Below are 20785 nucleotides of genomic sequence, written 5' to 3'. Positions count from 1 at the left end.
ATAAGTAAACTTACCCCCAGCTATATAGAAACAAGGCTGAGGTGAGAAAGCTGGGTTAGTTATGAATAAACAACTTAAACACTTAACTTACTCATGTGCAGAGAGAGAAATTACAAGCAGCGCTGCTGTGACGTCACTCGTGCATGTCGACATTTTTTTGCCCTCGATGCGCTCAGGTTCGCTCGCTGCCTGTGTGTTAGGAAGCGGTGTGACACGGGGAAAGTAAAGTAATGACTCAAAGCATCGACATTACTCTCCGATTTTTCATGGCTTGAATTACAACAGACATGATATATCAAATCTTAAAAAAAATAATTGAAAGAGTGCCTGAAAATCTAAAAGGGACTTGGGTTTCATTTATTAATCGATTCACAGCTTTATTTGCCATTAAAACGCTTCATTCTAGCACTGCCCTTTCACATTTTTAGCCTTTTTACTGCAAACGAGTGCAAGAACATGGACAAATCTCAACAGATCATTGAGAGGAAAAAAAAAAAGATCAAATTCTAAGTCAGTTTTTGTCAGTTCCTGCACCTGCACACATGCATACACACACACACACACACACACACACACACACACACACACACACACACACACACACACACACACACTTTGACTATGTACTTCTGTCATTTTGTACCCAGTGCTGATTAATCCAAAGGAGACCCGGGCCGAGATTTGATCCACGCCTCACAGAGGATTTTACCACCAAAATAGCTGTAAATATTAGGACAGAACATTTGTCTGGAGTTCCCATCAGTTGTGATCATGCCAGAGAGTTGACCAATGAACAAAATAATAAGTTTGAACTTCTGTGTCTTCTTGGTTGTATACCGTATGACGTTTTGGTTTTTATACAGTACATTTTGAGTCAACCATTTCTTTTTATCTCTGCAGTACACATGAATTGTGAAATCAGTGCTTTTTGGATGGTGTTGGCATAGCAAGTAGTGACATCATGTCATATCAGATGTGCATAGTCCTTTTTTTAAAAAAAAAACAAAAAAACAAAAAACAAAAACGGGAGGGGGGTGCATGTGAACCAATGCAGTAACTGTCTGATCTGTTTATGTTTATATTCTGGCCTCTGCGCTGAAGAGGCCTTGAAGTAGACCAAATAACTTAAAGAGCGAAAAATACCCGTTTTTTCACATTTCTGTCACGGTATAAGGTGTTTATAACTATTCTTCCTTCTCTCTTTCCTTCCTTTTCTTTATTCAACGTCCGAGTTGCCTTTCTGTTCTTGCTCTCTCAGCCGTTCCTTTTTGATTTTGTACTGGTATTTGTGCTGTGCTCTTGCTCTGCTCTGGCGCCTCCTGGTGGAACCCAGAGGAACCGGTGGGTCTCACACCAGGCGGGGAAGGGAAAGGTACTGAACTCTGAAGTAAAGACAGATTTTTTTGTACTTGTCCATGTCTGTTTTTATTCACATTTTTTAATTTGTTTGCTAATTGTTGTATTAAAATGAGGGTTGGAAAACCCGATGAAACAGATAAGAATGTAATTTCTTTGTCGTAATGCTCAGAGTTACAGCAAGGATAGATTACTGAATGGGCACACTGGGCACGGGCCAAGCGGCCCAAGGTGTCAAGTGGCAGAAACACAAAACAACAAGTGACTACAAAGAGACGGAAGCAACTTTAGAATGGCACAAAATGACCACAAAAAGGCTCAAAACAAAATCAAAAAGACACATGACAACAAAGTTATTCAGAAATTACACAGAGACACAAAATGACTACAAAAAGTTGAGAAATGACTATTAATGCTGCACAATTGCAATATGGCAAGATGCAAAATCCAAACCGCAGAACAATTTTTTTTTGAAAAAGGAAGAAAACAGCATTATAATGAGGAACTGCAGTGCTGCGTAGATGACCTGACCTAAAAATCTTGTTTTCCAGATTAAAGAAAACATGTTTCTTCGGTTCAGACCTCAGTAAATATCATATGATCATAATTTTTTTTTTTTTCAGTGAACATGAAAGCTGTGTTGCAAAATTGATCATCAGCACTCACCTTATCACATATCACGGTTTAATTTCAGTCAAAATAATCACAATATGATTTTTTAAATACCAGATTGGGCAACCTAAATAACTAAAAAAACACAAAATGACTCCAGAAAACAATACAAAGTCGTTTTTTTGTGTTTCTGAGGTTCAGCTGCATTGTTTCATTTGATGAGGCTTTGAGTCAGGCGGGTCGGACACCTTAAACATGTCTGTGTCCATCATCTTTATTTTATGGGCCAGTACATTCTCAAAAATGTAACTCCTGCTAGAATTATGTATTTCAGAACTAAATATGTGTAATATATATGGAGACGGTGTCACATTTTATTCATTTGTTTAATTCCAATAAAATGCTAAGTTAGCATAACCACAAGATTTAAACAACAGACCAGCTGAACAAGCAAAAATAGATGATCTGTCTAGAGGTGAACAAATATGGATAGAAAAGATTCCAGTGGTAACTTAAATGATAAATAATTTACTTGTCTTTAAATTGAGAAAATTCTTGGGGAAATTAAAAACTGCTGTTAAACTTGACACACTTCAAAACTTTCTTTCTTTTGGCCGTAATTAGTCCCAAATTATTCGTAGTTCTCTCCAGAAAAAAAATGACAATAAATTATTGTTAGGTTATGTGGACATTTATGGAAATTATGAGGCTCTTTACAAAGACACATGAAAGGTATCTTCATTTATCTTAAAGAGACACAAATTTAAAAAACAAAATCCACATTTTTCCTCCTACCTGTGTCGCATTTTATCCATCTAGATTGTTTTGATGCGAGTTGCTGAGCTTCAGAGTTATCAGGATTAGAGATTAAAGTTCAACAGAAACGTCTCCTCCCAGAAATCATGACCCGGTTACTATATTTCCATTTGGACAGTCAGATTTAATTGGAGCTTTTCTTTCCAGCCACTCAACACAACTCAAACCTTTGTGTCTCTTGTCTGTATGAATGGATGAATTTTATTATTGTGTCATGCACAAGAAATGTGCCCAACCCAAACAGGCTTACAAGACACTATTATTTAGAAAACAGACCAGAAACCAGAGTGGCAACATAAATTACAACTAATAAACCATCCCGATGCTTTTGTCAAGCTTTAGAAACAAAGTTAGAAAACTTACAAACATTCAAGTTAAACAACAGTCTCATTCTGTCATCATTAGACCAGCAGAACATTTCTGGATTTTGAACAGAATATTTCACTGAATATCGGTTTTCTTAATTCATCATAAAAAGGAAAATACAGGAGAAAATGTGATTTATTCTCAGCTTCTACTGAATCACCCAGTTCACACAACCTGTCGTCCTCCTGGATGTTTTCTTAAAGGTTCAGAGGAAGGATTCTTGTTCTCAGCTGTACAACTAAACACCGTTGTTTGCTGTAACATAACTCAATAACACAACATTGAGTCTGAGACTGTGTTTGACTTCAGACTGCACCATTAAAAAAAAAAAAAAAAAAAAGTCTGGCCAAAGGAATTTAATAGTTTTTTCCTTTGGAAAAAGTGGGGAAAAACCGTAAAATCCCCCAACTCTGTATCTCTGAACTATCTCTGTAACTGAATCACACGTTTAAACTATTCCATGTGATCTCCTTTTAATCTCTAATGTAATGATTAATGTAATATATTTTCATTTACAGTCACATCTCTGTGGGGGCCCCGTCTCCCACTGAAAACCTCTGATCTAGATAAATAGCACTACACATAGGAGTGAAAAAAATATGTATAACTGTCCCTTTAAGAGTGATATTACATGCTGTGATTATCCTTTTGATGTGAGGTGAGTTAAGATGATTTATTATAAAATCATTTGAAAAAAGGGCAAAAAAATCTTATAAATAATAGTAAAGTGTGGACAAAACAAAACATTTGAGGATGTCGTCTTGAACTTCGATCAACATTTTTCACCATTTTCTGTAAAACAACTAACTGATTAATTTAGAGAATAATTGACTGATTAATCAATGATGAAAATGATCATTAAGTGCCGCCCTAAAAACACCATATCGGGCTAAACAATTTCAGCATAGTTTATACTGAGGTAATCCAAAGGTAACAGAAAGTTACATTACTTTAAAACGGTGATACTTCGATTATGTTACTGACTACATTATTTAAACAGGTAATTAGTAACTGTATTAGATTACATTTTTAAAGTAACCCACCCGACCCTGTCAATATCAATATTCACTCAGGTATAATTCATTTCATATTGTGCAATACTGTAAATTCAACCGTTGAGTCTGTTTCCTGTTTATGTCATATATATTTTGTCTCTAATCTCTACATCACGTCTTGTTTATATTGTATGTTTACCTGTTTTATGTTTTCTGTCTGTTTTCTTCTCCACTCTGCTGCTGTAACACTGCAAATTTCCCCGTTGTGAGACTAATAAAGGATCTTATACTGATATGAAATAGTGGGGTAAACACAGGTGTTACCAATGATACTAATTAAGGTCCCGTTCCATTTAGTGTAGTGGAGCCTTTCCTGTGAGACACCATCCACACTAGCAGCACCCTGACTGTCTTTAAAGTTTTTCTTTCAGTAAACCTGGCACGTCTCAGCTTGAGGAGACTTCGATTACACCAGACAGCGTGGAGACATTTTGTGTTTTCATTCTGTCACCATTCACTTCCTGTTTGGGAGATTCTGCAGCACTGTTTTCCTGTAAAACTCCAGCAGTGTTTTGTGGACAAACAAAACAAACCTGACCCTCAATCGGCATGAGGGTGCGCAGCATGATGACCGACTTTTCATTTTTGGGTGGACTATCCCTTTAATTGATACAATTTGCATCAATGAGACATTATTTCCCTTCACACCTGTGAGGAAATGGGTCACACACGACACTCCTTCCTCGTGTCAACCCATGATTGTGTGCGGAGAGATGAAACCGAGCTCTCGGCAGGGCTGACAGGCTCCGCCCCTCGGAGGGGGGGAGCCTCCCCACCAATGGCGTGCGTCCTGAGGCGGGACGATCACTATCCCGATGTGTTGGCAACAGGTTGCACTGGTAGCAGCGGAAGGGGGGCGGAGGGGGGGGGGGGAGACATTTCCCGATGTCCTCAGTCAGTTCATTGACTAACATCTTCCTCATCCCACCAACAACACTGAACAGAGGAGAGCAGCTGCTGAAACAAGAGGAATATTTCGGATCATCTTTACAGGTGCGGTGCAGTAAGTGTTCACACAGCTGCTGGATATTTACTTTTACTGTGCGCAAAGTGCCGAGAGCGATGCTGTAAGCTTTATTTTGCTGAGCGGGCATTCAATAAGCAGCAGAGACGGACACCTGTAGCTCTCGGACTGGACGTGGCACCAGGTCTCCGCACGCTCAGCTGTTTTCTGCCCGCGATAACGACCGAAAAAAAAACCAAGAAGCATCTGCGCGTCGCGGAGCCTTGTGTTGTTCGCGTTCAGCTCTCCTCTTCCTCCGCTGCTGCCGCCGCCGCTGCTGCTGCCTATAATTGGATCTGACCGCGCTGCGTAAAGAGGATATGAGCGGTTATTACAGCTTCAAGTAGTAGGCAGGTGTAGTTGTTGTTTGTCTTGTGGCTCCAGTAAACAACGAGCCGGCGGTGGTTTCGACCGACGCGCACGCACCGATACTGACTGACCGGATAGGTGGGTGTGACGCAATTAATCCAGGAGCAGACAGGTGCATCGTGGGATACTCTGCCATAATGGTTTCTACAGTCTAAACCGTCTTAATTAGACATACCGATATGAATTTTAAAAATGTATAGGGAATGCTGATTCAACATTACATTTCTGCCAGTTTTACATGTTTTCAGCTTCCAGGGTTTTTTTTTTTTTTTTAATATACTGTGGCAGTGCATTGGAGCTTTCATATTTTTTTGGGCAATTCATTTTACAATTAGTTATTTCCAGCAATGCTTTGAAATTCAGTTCAGCTGTCAGCATTCCCTCTGCACAGTTTTCTTAAAAAATGAGTAGACAACAAATCGATAAATCTACTAATTGTTGTAGCTCTAGTTTCTACCGTCTAAAACAAATTAATTAGACATATTGATAAGACTTTTAATATATTATTGGAGGGAATGCTGATTCAGCATTACATTTCTGCTAGTTTTACATGTTTTCAGCTCACAGGTTTTTTTTAGCAGTGCTGTTAATGCATTTGAGCTTTCATATTTTTCAGACAAGTCATTTCACATTTGCTGATTCCCAGCAATGCTTAGAAATTCAGTTCAGCTCTCAGCATTTCCTCTGCATTTAAATCTTACAAAATGTGTCAACAACAAATCGATTAAACAACTAAACATTTCAGCTCTAGTTTTCACCATCTTAAGATATTATCAATTTTAAATACATTATCAGAGGGAATGCTGATTCAGCATTCCATCTCTGACAGATTTTGATATTTCAGATTCCAGGGGGTTTTCTTGCAGTTCAGTCAACTTTACTTTCAGCAATGCTTTGAAATTTAGTTCAGCTTTCAGAAATCCCTCTGTGTTTTCTGCAGGAAATGCAATGTTCTTGTGTAGTTTATCAGTTAAGCTGATAAATCTCACATCTTGAGTAATATTTTAAGCAAAAAAAGTCCCTTCTCTGATGTCAGCATCTCAAATATGAATATTTTCTGGTTTCTTTACTCCTGTCTGACAATAAACAGAATCAGGGCTGAAACTAACGATTTCATTATTGATTAATTTGTCAATCATTTTCTCAAATAATCGATTAGTAGTTTGGTCCAAAAGATCTCAGAAATGCATTTGAGCTTTCATATTTCATATTCAGACAATTCATTTCACATTTCTTTCTTTCTAGCAATGCTTTGAACTTCAGTTCAGCTTTCCCTCTGCATTTTCTGCAGAAAATACAATTTTCTTTTCCAATTTATCAGTAAAGCTGCGTAAATAATCTCACTGAGTCACTTTTTAAAGCAAAAACAATCTGTTCAGACTTCATCTTCTTAAATGTGAAAATGTTGTGGTGTCTTTACCCCTCAGTGACAGAAACAAAATTAGAGCTGCAGCTAACAATTATTTTGATCATCAATTAATCTATCAACTATTTTCTCAATTAATCAATTAGTTGTTTGGTCCATAAAATGGTGAATGATGTTAAATGTAATGTAAAATAAACATCTAAGAAACCAGGAAATTTTCACATTTGACAAAGTAAATCAGAGAATATGGACACTTTTTCTTAAAAAATGACTCAAAACAATTAGTCGATTATCAATCTAGTTGCCGATTAATTTAATAGTCAGATAATCAGTTAATTGTTGCAGCTCTAAACTGAATATGTTTTGGTTGTGGACAAAATCTTCATTTCACACAAAGAACTTGCTGAACAGTGATTGTATTAATTTATTAAATTTGAAGTGTAAGGACCTTCATCATGATTTGCAGCGTTTCTGTCGCACCTTTTCTTCAAACTTTAAAAAAGAAGGGTCTCAAGAGAGGTCTCAAACAAACAATGCATGCTGGGAAGTCTGCTCACATGCTGATCACGTTCCTTCAGAAACTTAATTTAATGAGCTGATTGAACAGAACATTCATTCAACTCAACATTTCAAGTCAAAAGACATCAAGTGAGAAGATTTCATGTTCTGAGGTGTTCTGAAAATAAATACTAGAAATTTTACTAGAAAGTTTAATTTACTTGAATGAATAAAACTTTTATTAACATCAAGATAATAAGAAAAGTTTAGCTGATTCCACAGACGTCCTGGATGGAGAGCCGAAGCAATTTGTTTGTTTTTTGATAAATCTCATATCGTGGACCTTTTAGAGTATCATTACATCTCTGTTCTTTAATTTATCAGTCACACTGCGTAAATAATCTCACGTCCGCCAGGAAAACACAATGAAGGCTTTGAATCGATTGGCTGTAATCAAAAGTCAGATAAGCCTCAAAACCGAAACCTTTGCCAACATTTTAGTTTACAACTGATACCCAGCTCCAGCTGCTGGAAGGTGCTGGTGCTTCCTGATCTTTTTTCTGTTACGTTCAAAATAAATTGCTCCAGAAATAGTCCTGACCTAAAATGTGCGCTCTGGGGCGATCTCCGAGCTCACTGAGGTTTTTAGGTAAACATGTTCCTCTAATGAGGGACTAGTGTCACCTTGTTGTTGTTATTTTACCCAGAACAACCTGCACCTGCCTCCACAACACAGACCATAATACTGGTATCTACTCTAGTTTGGTTTTCTGCTCTTATAAAATTTACTGTACACACCCAAAAACAAATGCCTCAAGTTAAAAATTACATTATTTTGGCGTCAAATATTATGATTTATTGACTTTTTATTCTATTTTGTATTGTGACATGTTTTTATAGTGTGAATGTCTGTGAATTATTTATTCCAGGAAAATTTAACCAAAAATGTAAGCAATTGGATAATTAAAGTTTTGTTTTGCACATGTGAAGAGTTACATCTGGTGTAACATAAAATAGTCAAACAGTTCATTGCATTGAACATCAGTTTGATTGTCCTGTGCGTAAATGTGACATATTATTATTTATTATTTGATTCCAGATAGGGCTGCAACTAACAATCATTTTCATTATGGATGAATCTATTGATCATTTTCTTCTGGGTTAAAAAGTGTCAGAAAATGGTAAAAAAGTGCAAAGTGATGTCTTGTTTTGTCCACAACCCCAAATATTCAGTTCATATTGACATGCTTGGCATTCCCTCTGCATTTTCTGCAATGTTCTTGTTTAATTTATCAGTTAAGCTGATAAATCTCACATTTTGAATCATATTTTAAGTAACAATTGTCCAATTTCTCTGATGTCAGCTTCTCAAATATGATTTTTTTCTGGTTTCCTTACTCCTCTGTGACAGTAAACAGAATCCGGGCTGCAGCTAACGATCATTTTCATTATCGATTAATCTGTCATTGATCACGGCTGCTGCTATGCATCAACTAATCGTTTCAGTCGACATTGATTTCAGCCCAGTCATCGAGCCCTGGTATGAAAGCAGCTCGTCTTCCCGTTCAGATAGCCGGGGGCGAGAGAAACTGTGGGAGAAAGTTTAAGATCAGAAGGGAGCAGAGGGAGGGTGCAGGAGCAGAGGAGAAGGAGTGCAGCGCCTGCTGGGTGAGGAGGACGGGGGACGAACGGCGGCAGACAGGCCCGTTTGGTGACATTCCTGTCTCTGTTGACACAGCCATTCCTTGTGACAAGAGAGTCACAGAGAGAGGAGGTGAACCAGTTGTCACCGAGCAGAGCTTTCCTCGGCTACTGCAGGTTGCTGAACGTGTACAACAACTGAGCCTTTGTTCAAATTTACCCCAGGAGCGTGTTTACACCTGGGAGCTTTCTGTGAGACCGGCCGAGAGGGCCGAGCACCTTGACAACTGTTTAAACACACGATCATATTCTCCTTTTCTTTCTTTTTTTTTAAAAGATTTTCTCAGGAGTAGCCCTTCAGTTCACTTGTTTGATGTCCAGTGTGCAAACCTGCTTGTTGTTATGTTAGGACACAGAGATTAATTTGTTTTTTTTTTTGTATTTTTAGTCTCCAGTTTGTCGTCTTTTAATTAGTCTCCTCACTTTTTGTTTACTGCCTGTGTAGACAGTTTTCCGCATGTGTAGGCTTTACAGTTAACGCTGCCCTAGTTCTCAGTTTTTCCTCTTAATCTGTCCTTATTAATACAAATGCAAACCACGCGCAATGCCGAGTGTAAAGGGAACGTCAGGAATCCAAAGAATGTTTTTTAGAAAGAAAAGACAAAGGCTGACTTTGATTCACCAATCTAACCTCCGCCGCCAGACGAGGTGCTTCGTGTTATTCTGTAACCAGCGGTTAGTTAGAGACGGTTACATTTTAATTCCTGTGAGAGTCACATCTGTGAGTGGAGTGAAGGAAACAGATTGGGGTTGAAGTGAGCTCTGTTAGTCGAAAAGCAGCTTTAGCAGCGCTTAAATACAAGAAAAATGCTTTCATGTGATAATGTGACAGTCACTGCTGGGCTCAAAGGGAGGGAACGGGGTGTTATTGCCCCCCTGGTGCCCCCGTGTTCGAAAAAACGCAGCAGAAGTGCCCTCTTGGATACCCCTGTGGTAGATAGAAGATGGTGAATGCCTAAGTGGCCTAATGTTCAAGACGATGTGATAAAGTGCTGTATAGGGTGTCCTTCAGTGGAGAGAACATGATAAAATGGCCTCTACCTTATTTCTGTTTTCTAGATTAAAACACTGCCAAACCGCGCTGATTTTACGAGCTGTCATCTGTAAACATCTGGGGTTACCTGGGCCATCGGGGCATATGTACTTACAGCGTACAGCGAGAGGGGCTGTCGTCTGATGGCGCCGCATCCCCAACTAGTGGCGGGCGGCTGCATGACATCTTAGAGGCAACAGTTGACTGGCATCATGCATGAATGAAATATTGATAAATAGTTTAAATGACTTGTATTTCTGGTGCTGACTAGCGAAGGTGGCGATGTTAAATCGTATAGTTGACTAATCGCGCACATCCCTACCTTCCAGTGGATAAAACATGACAAAGCGCCCTCTAAGGTGCCCTTGCAGTGAATAAAACGTGATAAAATGGCCTCCAGGGTGGCCTTCCAGCGGACAAAACATGATGAAATACCCTGTAGGGCGCCCAAAGCAAACAGCCAGTGCCCTTTTCAGTTTTTTTTTTTCATGCTTGCCCTTCAGACAGAGTCCACTACTGGTGACAGCAGTAACTCCTTCACATTGCCTCGCAGTTCTTCTTACCACTTGTAGAGACACTAAAACGAGCGAAGCCTTTAAGATCAAATACCTGCTTCCAGATAGACAATCCACAGCGGGTCTGTGAATGTCTGTGCACACACCCGTGCATATGTGTGTGCGGCTCAAAGTAAACAGCGTACGCCTGAGCGACTTCACTCTGAAGTCTGGTGACCGTGGAGACTCTGGCAGAGGCAGAGGGACGGAGAGGGGAGGCCCATTCCTGACATAGCCCCCAGTGTTTAATGCTCCACAGAGCCTGGACAAAAGGAGGAGTATTCACCTCCTCATGGTGTTCATCACCGAGCTCATTTCCAGAGCGTACAAGGTGGACGGGTTCAGGTTATTATACTGCAGACACTGCTGACTGGCTCGTTTAAATTTAGTGTATTAACCGAAAAATACTTCTGGGAAGTAAGTGTCCTGTTTTAGAGCTGAAGTGGTATTGAATTACACCCAATCCCACACTTTAAACAGTATCAGAAGCATTTTTCTATACTGGTATTGGTATCGTAGCAACCCAATAATTGATAAATCATTATTTTCTAAGCAAAAATGTGAAACTTAAACTATTTCCAACTTATCAAATATGAGGAATTAAATGTTTTTATTTCTCATATATAATAGAGCAGAAAATCTTTTTTTGTATTTTGTTTTTGAAAAAAAGAAATTTGAATGTGTTGAATCTTGGCCATTTTTGCCATTTTCTGATATTTTCAAGGCTCATGAGTTAATGGTCCCTTTACAACACAATGTTGTGTAATGAAATTTACATTTGTAGTCACTTTATGGACTGATTTTAATAATTTTAAAGGGATACTTAACCCAGAAAATGAAAATTCAGTCATTATCTGCTTACACAAGTCTAAATTCTCTGATTTCAGCTTCTTAAATGTGAACATTTTCTAGGTTTCTTTACTTCTCTCTGACAGTAAATTGAATATCTTTGAGTTGTGGACAGAACAAGATATTGTAGGACATCATCTTGGACATTTTCTGACCAAACAACCAATTGATTAATGGTAAATAGTATAATAAAGTATATGTATTATGCTTTATTATGCTTATTGCGACCAACTCCAGCTTGAACACAATGTCAGAAGTTGTTTTTCTGCAGTACAAACTGTCAGTATCAGAGTTCATTTGTTCCTGTGGCCACCAGTAGTGCAAATATATCCAGTGATGTCAAGTCAAACACCTACACACCTGTACAATAGGCGCTTGTTCCTGTGTTTTCCTCATATCAAAGTCCAACAGACATTTAGATCTCTCTCCCTCTGTGCTTTCCTGCTGTTTGAATCCATAGAAAATACTAAAAACTCAGTGAAGGAGGCAGCCACGTTCTTGTTTGTGTCTCTAATAACAAAAACATCAATACAGTCAGCATTGCTATGTAAACTAGAGGCAATAACAAGCCTTTCCCTGCCTTCAGAGCACGCCCTCTGGACAAAAGTAGGCCGCAACCTGCACAAAGAGGTTCTTATAGTGCCCCAGTGGCATATTTGACATGATGTGAAAACAATGAGTTCTGGTTGAGGAAGAATTAAACCTGTAGAGCAGCCAGAGACAAGACATACCGGTAATCTGATATATAGATTTTAGCCAAGTCGGAGAAACTCTGCCTGGGAAGAAGTGGGAGATTTACACAAAAGCCAAGGAAACTGAAATTAAGAAGGAGAGAAAAATGCAGGATAAAAGGAGGCATCTGAGGGAGTAATTACTTTTTGTGAAGCCGGGAAACAGACGGGAGCAAAAAGGACCAAAGCATATCTTAACACTGCAACAGCTGAGACAGAGGGTCTGACAACGTAATCCTCTGCAGGGGCCGTATTACAGAAACAGCCGATCTTAAGTCTAAAGATAGGAAGAGTCTAAGATAGGATTTTTCTCAATATGGTATTACAGAAGAAAATCCTAACTAAATTTAGGACTCTTATCCTACTTTATTCTGTCTTATGAGGTCCTAAATACTTAATCCAACATTGCTTATAATCTTTTATGTCTGTTACCTAGCAACCATCTCATTGAGCTAAACAAATTATTATTGTTTTTTTGTTTTTTTTTATCATTTTAAAATACTTATACATAAACTGAATATAAAAAACAAACTATGCTAATTTGGAAGATAAAGTAAAGAGAGCGGGCTAAGATAGTAAACCAACTCCTAAATTTAGGAGAGTATATTTAAGATTTTGGGAAATTCTTTACTGTATCTGGCATATATAAAGCAATTTAAAAAAAGCAGCCATACGCATTTAAAAAGTTAGTTAAGACTACCGTTAGATACTGTTAACTAACACCACCGTTAGCTAGTCAGAAAGTTAGCTACATTAGCAGGTGGTAAAGGGGACAAGTGAAAATTAGGACAGCTTTAAGGTTATCTTAAAATTTATTTAGTGTTTCCACCGTAATAACCACAATATAGCGTCAAAAATAAAGTTTTCTTCATAAAAATCTCCTCCTGCTTCTTTTTATCTGGCTAAAATATGACTCCCTATAACTTTGCCCGGAAAAATGCAAACACAGGCTTGATTGGTCTGATTTCAAGGAGAATCTGACCCTGTGGCAGACAATCAGAATAACTATATGGAAATATCCAGTCTTCTCACAGATGGTCTTGTTTGCTGATGTAGGTCACATAGAGACATCAGTATTAAACTGAGACTGTTGAAACTGTTGAAAAGTCCTTGTAGTAGCTTTAAGATTTTAGAAAGTCAGGATGCTTGTATAAAACACATTTATTATCTAATGTTAGGATAGAAATATTGACTTAGGAATTGTTCATCTGGACTCACATTTAACCAAACCGTCATTACCATGGTTACCAAACTGTTAAGATAGGATCTGCCAGTTAGGAAGTTTCTGTAATACAGCCTCAGATCTTAAATGTGGAATAGATAAAAACAGGGGACTTTCATGTTCAGTGTTGTCAGTGCTTTTTAAACATGTTCCTCTGATTCACCTGATTTGAATTTCTGCTCCCCCCCCCCCCCCCCACACTGTCCAGACTGCTCACACACAAACCAGGAAGTCACCATGAGCAGTCTTTCCACTGACAGGAAGCCTCATGTGGATTACGGCGTTCAGATCCGCTTCATCAAGGACCTCCATGACACGGGCGGAGGTTACCCTGATAAATCCAGAGGAAACAACAGCGCTTCAACTCCTCCTTCCAATAAGTATGGGGTGGCAGTGCGGGTTCAGGGGATCTCCGGGCAGCCTTACGTGGTCCTGAAAGACGGTGAGAAAGGTGACTCTTACGGAGTTCAGCTCAACACTCCCACCCCAAGCTCAGGGCCGCCATCACCTTGCAACACCCTCCCGAAAGTCAATAAAGAAGCAGCAGAGATCACAAACCCTTACAGCCCCGTTGTGAACACAGCACGCTCCCCTGTTTCTGCAGCAGAGGACGAGGATGGGGAGATTTTTGGGAGCCCTCTTAAAAGACCTCCCGGGGACGGTCAAGCAGGAACACAAGGGGAGGAGGAGGGTGGGGAAGGACGGGCGGAGAGGCCGAAAGCTGCACCCCAGGTCAAAGCAACAGCCAGCGAAGCAGAGAAAGATCGGACTAGTACGGAGGAGTATAATGAAGCGGGGCTGAAACCTGTCAAACTGAACGGCGTGGGACCCAGAGGGTTCAAGCAAACTGGCACTGGTTTCACTGCTTCTTTGGGGAGATACAACGGGAAAAAGACGGGCAAAGATACCCCTTCAGAGTCGGGGCCTGATGAGCTGGTCCCAGCGATCGACACAAACTCCCTGGCTCCCATCAACAAGCTCATCAGCAAGTTTGACACTGGGACAACAGGCAGCGCCCCGCAGGTGAGAGGCCGCTCCGGAGCGAGGCAGCGGCTCAGGTTTGACGAGCGCAGGCGGTCCAGAAGTCTCGACGCTAGAAAAGACGTCCAGCCAGAGGTTTCCCTTCCCTCTCCAACCTCTCCGACTCTGAATCCCTACGCTATCCCCCTGTCTAAGTCCTCCAATTTGCTCACATCGTCTGCCCCGGCGAGCGGCAGCCTGGGAAGGAGCCCTGCATCCGTTGCCAAGGTGACAGCACTCGAGGCCCCCAAGCCGAGCTTTCACAAGTCACTGGGGAAGTTTGTTGCCAAGGACACCACTCCAGCTGTGGCAAAGAAGCCTGTAAGTACCACTGATTTAGAGATCAGCAGTTATTTTCAGGTATTAAATGGTCTTGTTGTTTTGTGGTTTAATTTGTTTACTTTCTATTTAAAGGAGATTCCTCCGAGGAGCCTGAGTCAAAGCCCGCAGGTCATCAATGGAGAGGAGGCTCAAGTTAAGCAAGCTGTTTTCAAGATCCTTAAAGATGGGTAAATAAACTACAAGCATGATATAATGAAAGGTAGAGTCGTTATTATGTGGGTATGTGTGTTTTTACAATCCAATCCTCTGTCTGCTGTTCCCTTCAGCGCAAGTGAGAGTGAAGGATCCCTCAAAAGAAAGGTCAACCTTGTGTTCGAGACAACCAGCAGTTTGAAGGTACAACACTACATCATGAAGTCAAAATTGATATTTAAATGTTTTTTATCACACATACATTGATCTGTACGTTGCCTACAGTATAGATGAATCCGACGACTGCTTTGCTTTGTGTGTTCTGCAATCTTTGGCACCGCCGTTGCTGTGGTGGCACATCATGTCCGTCACTCTTGGTGTCTGCTGGTTGGGTCTAGAAGGGGAAACCAAATTTGCAAGACTGTCCCAAGATCTTGCGGGTCAGGGGTTCCCCTTTAGACCCTGTGTCTACTGTCAAAAAAGATATTCACTGGTATTTTTTAACAGTATTTCAAAGTTTTTCTTTTCCTGGAAAATTATTTTAAATGATAATGATGCACTGCCAGGTCTCACTGTACAAAAGCACAACTTTATAACTTTTTCACTAATTTGGGTGAAACTGGATGTTATTTTATGGAGAAAATAGTTTCTGTGTTCCCCTCTGATGTCCTCAGCAGCTCAGGTTAGAATCTTGCTTATTTAATTACAGAATTAATTCCTGATAGACAGATGGCTTTAACTTTGTTGCTAAAGTAGCTAAATGTAACTGTTAGCCGTCAGTAGCGTGCAACAGAACCGGGCTCAGCAGCCTCCCAGTGAACACGACTGGTCACCGGGACAAGCATGACCCAGTTAACGAGCTAACTTTAGCTCGGTTAGCCCCGGGGTGCCAGGAGTCAAACCCCACAAGAAGACCACCTCTGTACCTATTCCCTGTCGTCGAACTGGCCGCTGTTGGTCTCAGAGGCTGTTTTGGTCCCAGTCCGCCTGTTTTCACAGGGAGCTTTATCTCCTAGCATTACATCTATGAACTGCTTTAGTTGCAGGGTGGGGGGGCATATCGTTTAGCACTATCGACTACTGTAAACGCCAGTCAGTCAGTGTCTGCAACAATGCCAACTGCCTGATTAACAGGAAACGTCACCAATAAGCAGAATCAATAATAACCAATTGCAGAGAGTTGACTAACTGTGATTGTGAGGCAAATATTGAGCTGCAACCAGTAGCCTGTTAGTTTAGCTTAGCATAGTGACTGGAAACAGCTAGCCTGACTCTGTTCAAAGGCAGAACTTCAATCGGGCCTGAAAAGTTGAGCCCAACAAGGCCCAAGGCTGACAGAATTCGGTCCAAAATTGACCCAGACCCATCGCTCTTTTTAAACGACCTGAATGAGAGTATTAGGGCCAGGCAGAAGATGTATTTTGCATTTCAACAATAAAATCAAGTGTGAATAAAATCAAACTTTCAGAAATAATCAGAGGAGGTTTTATTTTGCAATTTGTGAAAAAATAAGTTAAGAATAAATACCCCTTTGTGTTTACTCTCAAAAGGGAATTTTAACTTTAGTCTGAACATTTGAACTTCATTCTGAATATTTTGAATGAATTCTCTAAATAAAATATAAAATCTTCTCTCTCTGGCTTTATTTTTCTCATGCGTGGGAGTAGTACTGAAAGTTTGACTTTATTCTTGACATTTCAACTTTATTCTGGAAATTCTGCAAACCTTGAGACATAATTTATTCGACTTCAGCTCTCAGCAGTGGCAGTAGTTGCTTTAAAAGTACCAGTAGCATAATTAGTTTGTGTTCATTTTGCAGCCATGTAACCTAAAAGCTTGCCAATTTACAAAAAGCTCTGCAACGTATAAAACTCAGACATAGCACAAATCTATAATAGCACGTAATCCATTTAGCTTTTGTGATGTGTGTGTTCAGCATGTTGGTCAAACAAATGTTTTGAAATTAGTCGTGTCTGGGATGAGTATCTTCTTGCAGTTCTTGTAATGGAGCTAACAGATGGTTGGCAGCACGTCCTCTTTTCAGAGGATAAGAAGTTTTCTATTTCATTCACGTTGTCTCCGAGGATCCTCTTTTGGCAGGCCAAAAAATGTGAAAATTAAGCAGCATGCAGAGTATTCCTCTGTCAATTTTGGTGCCATCTTTGCTCCTTTGTGCTCCTGTGACACCTTATTAAAATAGATTGCCATGTTTTTTTATGAACAAGAGCACACGACTTCCTTTAATTAAATTCCTTACATTTGCATCCCTTTGCATAAATCTACATACAGAAGTTATTCCTTTGTGTTCCCTCCCTATCTTATATTACATGCACTTCATTATGTATGATCCCTTGTTATGTACTTGTGACCACGGCTGCCTGCTTGTGAATCATTTGCCCGTCTTGTCTCTTGGCAACGACGCACCTGCAGAGGAAAGCTGTCGAGGGCTCAGTGTGTGTTGAGGACGCAGTCATTGAGAGCCATCAATAATTGAGTTGGACTGGAACCCTGCACCAGCTGGGGGTTGGCTTGCCGGATGGGACGGATCCTTCTTTCTTGGAGGGGTTTTGTCGTACCAAGTGTTTTTCATGGTGGTAAAAATGGTATATCTAAATAAAAATCTCCTCTTGCTTCTTTTTAACAGACTACTTGCTATAACTTTGCCTGGGAAACTGTAAACATGGGTTTGTTTTATCTGATTCTAAGGAGAATCCAACCCAGGCATTTAAAAAACTATGTAGAAGTAGCAGATCGTCAAAGCATCAGTATTAAATTGGGACTGTGTCATAACCAGTTAAAAACTCCTAATTTATTCTAAGAGCTCAAAAACTAAAACAAAGTTTAAAAAGAGTAAATCTAGGTATGAAATTAAGGAGAGCATTGTTGCACAATTAGGATCTAATTTTAGTAAATCCAAATTCATTGATGTAAACTGAAATTAATCAATATGGAGATACTGTATTCTTTACAATATTCATTCTTCTGGCTAAAAACAAGCAAAAAATATTATATTGTTTGCTAGCTAGGTAAACAAAAAGAAGAAAAAACTTTGTTTGCTATCTAGCTACACAGTTAACAAAATGTGGTATTGTTTTCTAGCTAAAGTTAACAAAAGATCAACTAGCTAAAAAGAAAAAAAAATATATTAACATTTTCATATAAATTACATTGTTAGCCATTTGGCTAAATACAGCTTTTAGCTAGCTAAAAAGTTAACAAAACAATGCATTGTTCCCTGAGCTAGCAAAAAAATTGATGAGCCGAGTTAGCCTACTCATGATGACTCAGCAGAAAATTATTTTGTCTCATATAAGTATAAATAATAGGGGAAACATTAACTTTCGGCTGCTCTGCGTTCAAAACAAAAATAAAATGTTACATTATTTGCTAGCTAGTTAATGAAATGTAAGGTGGCAAAAAGTTTAAATGATAGTTATATTGTTAGCCAGCTGGCTAAAAACAAACAAAAATAATGTGTTGTTTGCTAGCTAGCTAAACAAAAAGAAGAAAAAACTTAATATTGTCTGCTGTCTGGCTAAAAGGTTAATAAAGTGTGGCATTGTTTGCTAGCTAGAGTTAACAAAACATTAGCCGGCTACAAAGCAAGAAAAAAAATCTGTTGTTTTCTAATGGGTTAAAACCAAACACAAAAGTTGTGTGCTCACTAGCTAAACAGTTAACAAAACATTACACTGTTTGCTAGGAAGCAGAAGGAAGAAAACGTTGGTTAGCTGAGTTAGCCTACTCATCATGACTCAGCAAAGAATTATTTTGTTTTGGCAGCCATTTTAAAAGTCAAACAGCCTACAGTGTTGGTTTCAAGTTAATACTGCATCATATTTTAAATAGTTTTGGAGCAACAGAATTAAATTTAATCTAGGTTTAGTGTAAAAGTTAAACCAAGGTTTAAAGAAAAGCTTGACTTCAACCTTTGATGCAACATGAATTTAAGTTAAACCATCATTTTAAACATCGTTAAAAATGAATCGTCGTTGGTGCAGCCCAGCCTCAGTGGGTGATTCCTCTTCCAGCAGGCATCTCAGGCTTTTTAGAGGAGATAACAGCTACTGAAACATCCACAGCCGACATCAGACTGCAGGATGAAGGGGTTTACACTGTCTTTTTTTGCCCGGGGCTATTTATTCTGCAGCTCTGCCTCTAAACCAAAACATTGGCTTTTGTCTGTATAGAGCCAAAACATAAGATCAGAGCAGGATCAGATGAGTGTGTGTTGTAAAGGGCTCATCCAAAGAGCGTTTTGGGGCATCTGTGATGCAACCGGTGTCCAGATTAATCTACTGATACATGCTTAGCCTTTCATTTCAGAGAGCTCTTTGCATTTTCCAGGCATATTTACTGACAAGTGCGGTGTAAAGCAGGGTTCACATTTCCCTCTGTAGCAGTGAGACTCTCTCTTAAGTGCTTGTGGTGTGTTTTGACTGGTTTAATGCAGTGTTACCAGTTAATGTGTGTCAGTGGGAGAGTGATGGAGTTAATGTGCTGCTGACACCCTGTTCGTGTCCCTGGTTAATCGAGGATCAGATGTTGGTGTGTTGGGTTACCTTAGTCCAATAGAGACGTGTGTGTGTGTGTGTGTGTGTGTGTGTGTGTTTGTGTCGAGGGGGAACTCTGATCACTGTTCAAAAAGACTGGAGCTCTGGTTTGTGATCTTAAAGGGACAGCTTATCTTAAAAGTAAAAATACATATTTTTCTTTACTGTAGTGCTGTTTGTCTTGATTGTTTTGGTGCAGAGTTGTGGAGATATCGGCCATAGAGATGTGTGCCTTCTCTTGACCATAACAGAACTAGATGGCACTGGGCTTTTGGTGCTCAAATAGCCAAATAAACATATATTTGAACAGCACCGTCTCTTTCCAGAAATCATGACCTGGTTACTCAAGATAATCCACAGACCTTGTTGTGAGCAGTTTCATGTAGGAACTACTTTGTTCAGAGCAAAATAGAGACATAGAACTACAGGCCAGAGGAAAAATTTGTATTTTTGATTTTTGGATTGAACTGTCCCTTTAAAAACATAGTAGTCACATAGTCATGACATGACATAGTCATATCCTCTTGTGACCCTTTATCAGCTTGCACAGGTTTGAAGCCTGTGATCATTTTTTTTAAATACATTTGCAAAGGTGTAGGGGCTATTTTGTGTGTTCCTTGTTTTCCATGAATAAAAGCTCCATTCATTTTCTCTGTAGCAAATGTGTAATACAGTATGACTCACATTTGCAGGTTGGATCAGCATGAAAGTCACTGAATTATCAATGAAAAAGATCAATAATTGCATTAGAAACTAGAGGACGGGCACTCAGACAGGCCTTTTCCATCAATATGGGACTGGCCTTGTTCCGGTTTCCACCAAAAAATGAACTGGTTTGGAACCTGAGAAGGTGGTTCCCAGCCGGAACAAAAAATAGTAGGTTTTCCTTAGGAACTAAAGAGGGCATGTCATGTTCTTCAGGCTGCTGTGCTGTGTAACATCCATTGTTGATGACAGATAATTAGATTGGTTCCATTCAAAACCTTGTTCCAAAAAAACTTGAACGGAACTGGTTGAAGAACCAGAGTTAATTTGGTGGAAACGGGCCTTCTGCTCTGAACGCATACTTCTGACAAGGTGTTGTGTTTTTAAAGTGATGTTTGAGGTGACTCATGTTTTGTTGTATGTTTAATAACAGACCATTCACTTTAATGATTACAGGTTAGCATGTGCAACAAATTCAGTCCATTTTGCCATAGACAAGTGA

General features: G+C 39.5%; 1 protein-coding gene across 3 annotated transcripts in view; it reads left to right on the top strand.

Moving 5' to 3' along the window:
• The first annotated feature begins 5071 nt into the window (after window positions 1-5071).
• The window catches only part of cgnb (cingulin b), a 32086-nt gene continuing 16372 nt past the window's right edge, over window positions 5072-20785 (top strand). For all 3 annotated transcript variants that reach the window (XM_084738952.1, XM_084738953.1, XM_084738951.1), the window contains exons 1-4: window positions 5072-5198; window positions 13740-14872; window positions 14966-15060; window positions 15160-15229. In XM_084738952.1, coding sequence (XP_084595078.1) covers window positions 13769-14872; window positions 14966-15060; window positions 15160-15229 — 1269 coding nt within the window. In that variant the 5' untranslated portion in view covers window positions 5072-5198; window positions 13740-13768. The remainder of the gene's footprint in view (window positions 5199-13739; window positions 14873-14965; window positions 15061-15159; window positions 15230-20785) is intronic.

Source organism: Lutjanus erythropterus, chromosome 16 (assembly GCF_056507025.1).
Source record: "Lutjanus erythropterus isolate fLutEry1 chromosome 16, fLutEry1.hap2, whole genome shotgun sequence".
In the NCBI taxonomy this organism is placed as follows: Eukaryota; Metazoa; Chordata; class Actinopteri; order Lutjaniformes; family Lutjanidae; genus Lutjanus; species Lutjanus erythropterus.
This window is presented reverse-complemented; position numbering and strand designations above follow the sequence as displayed.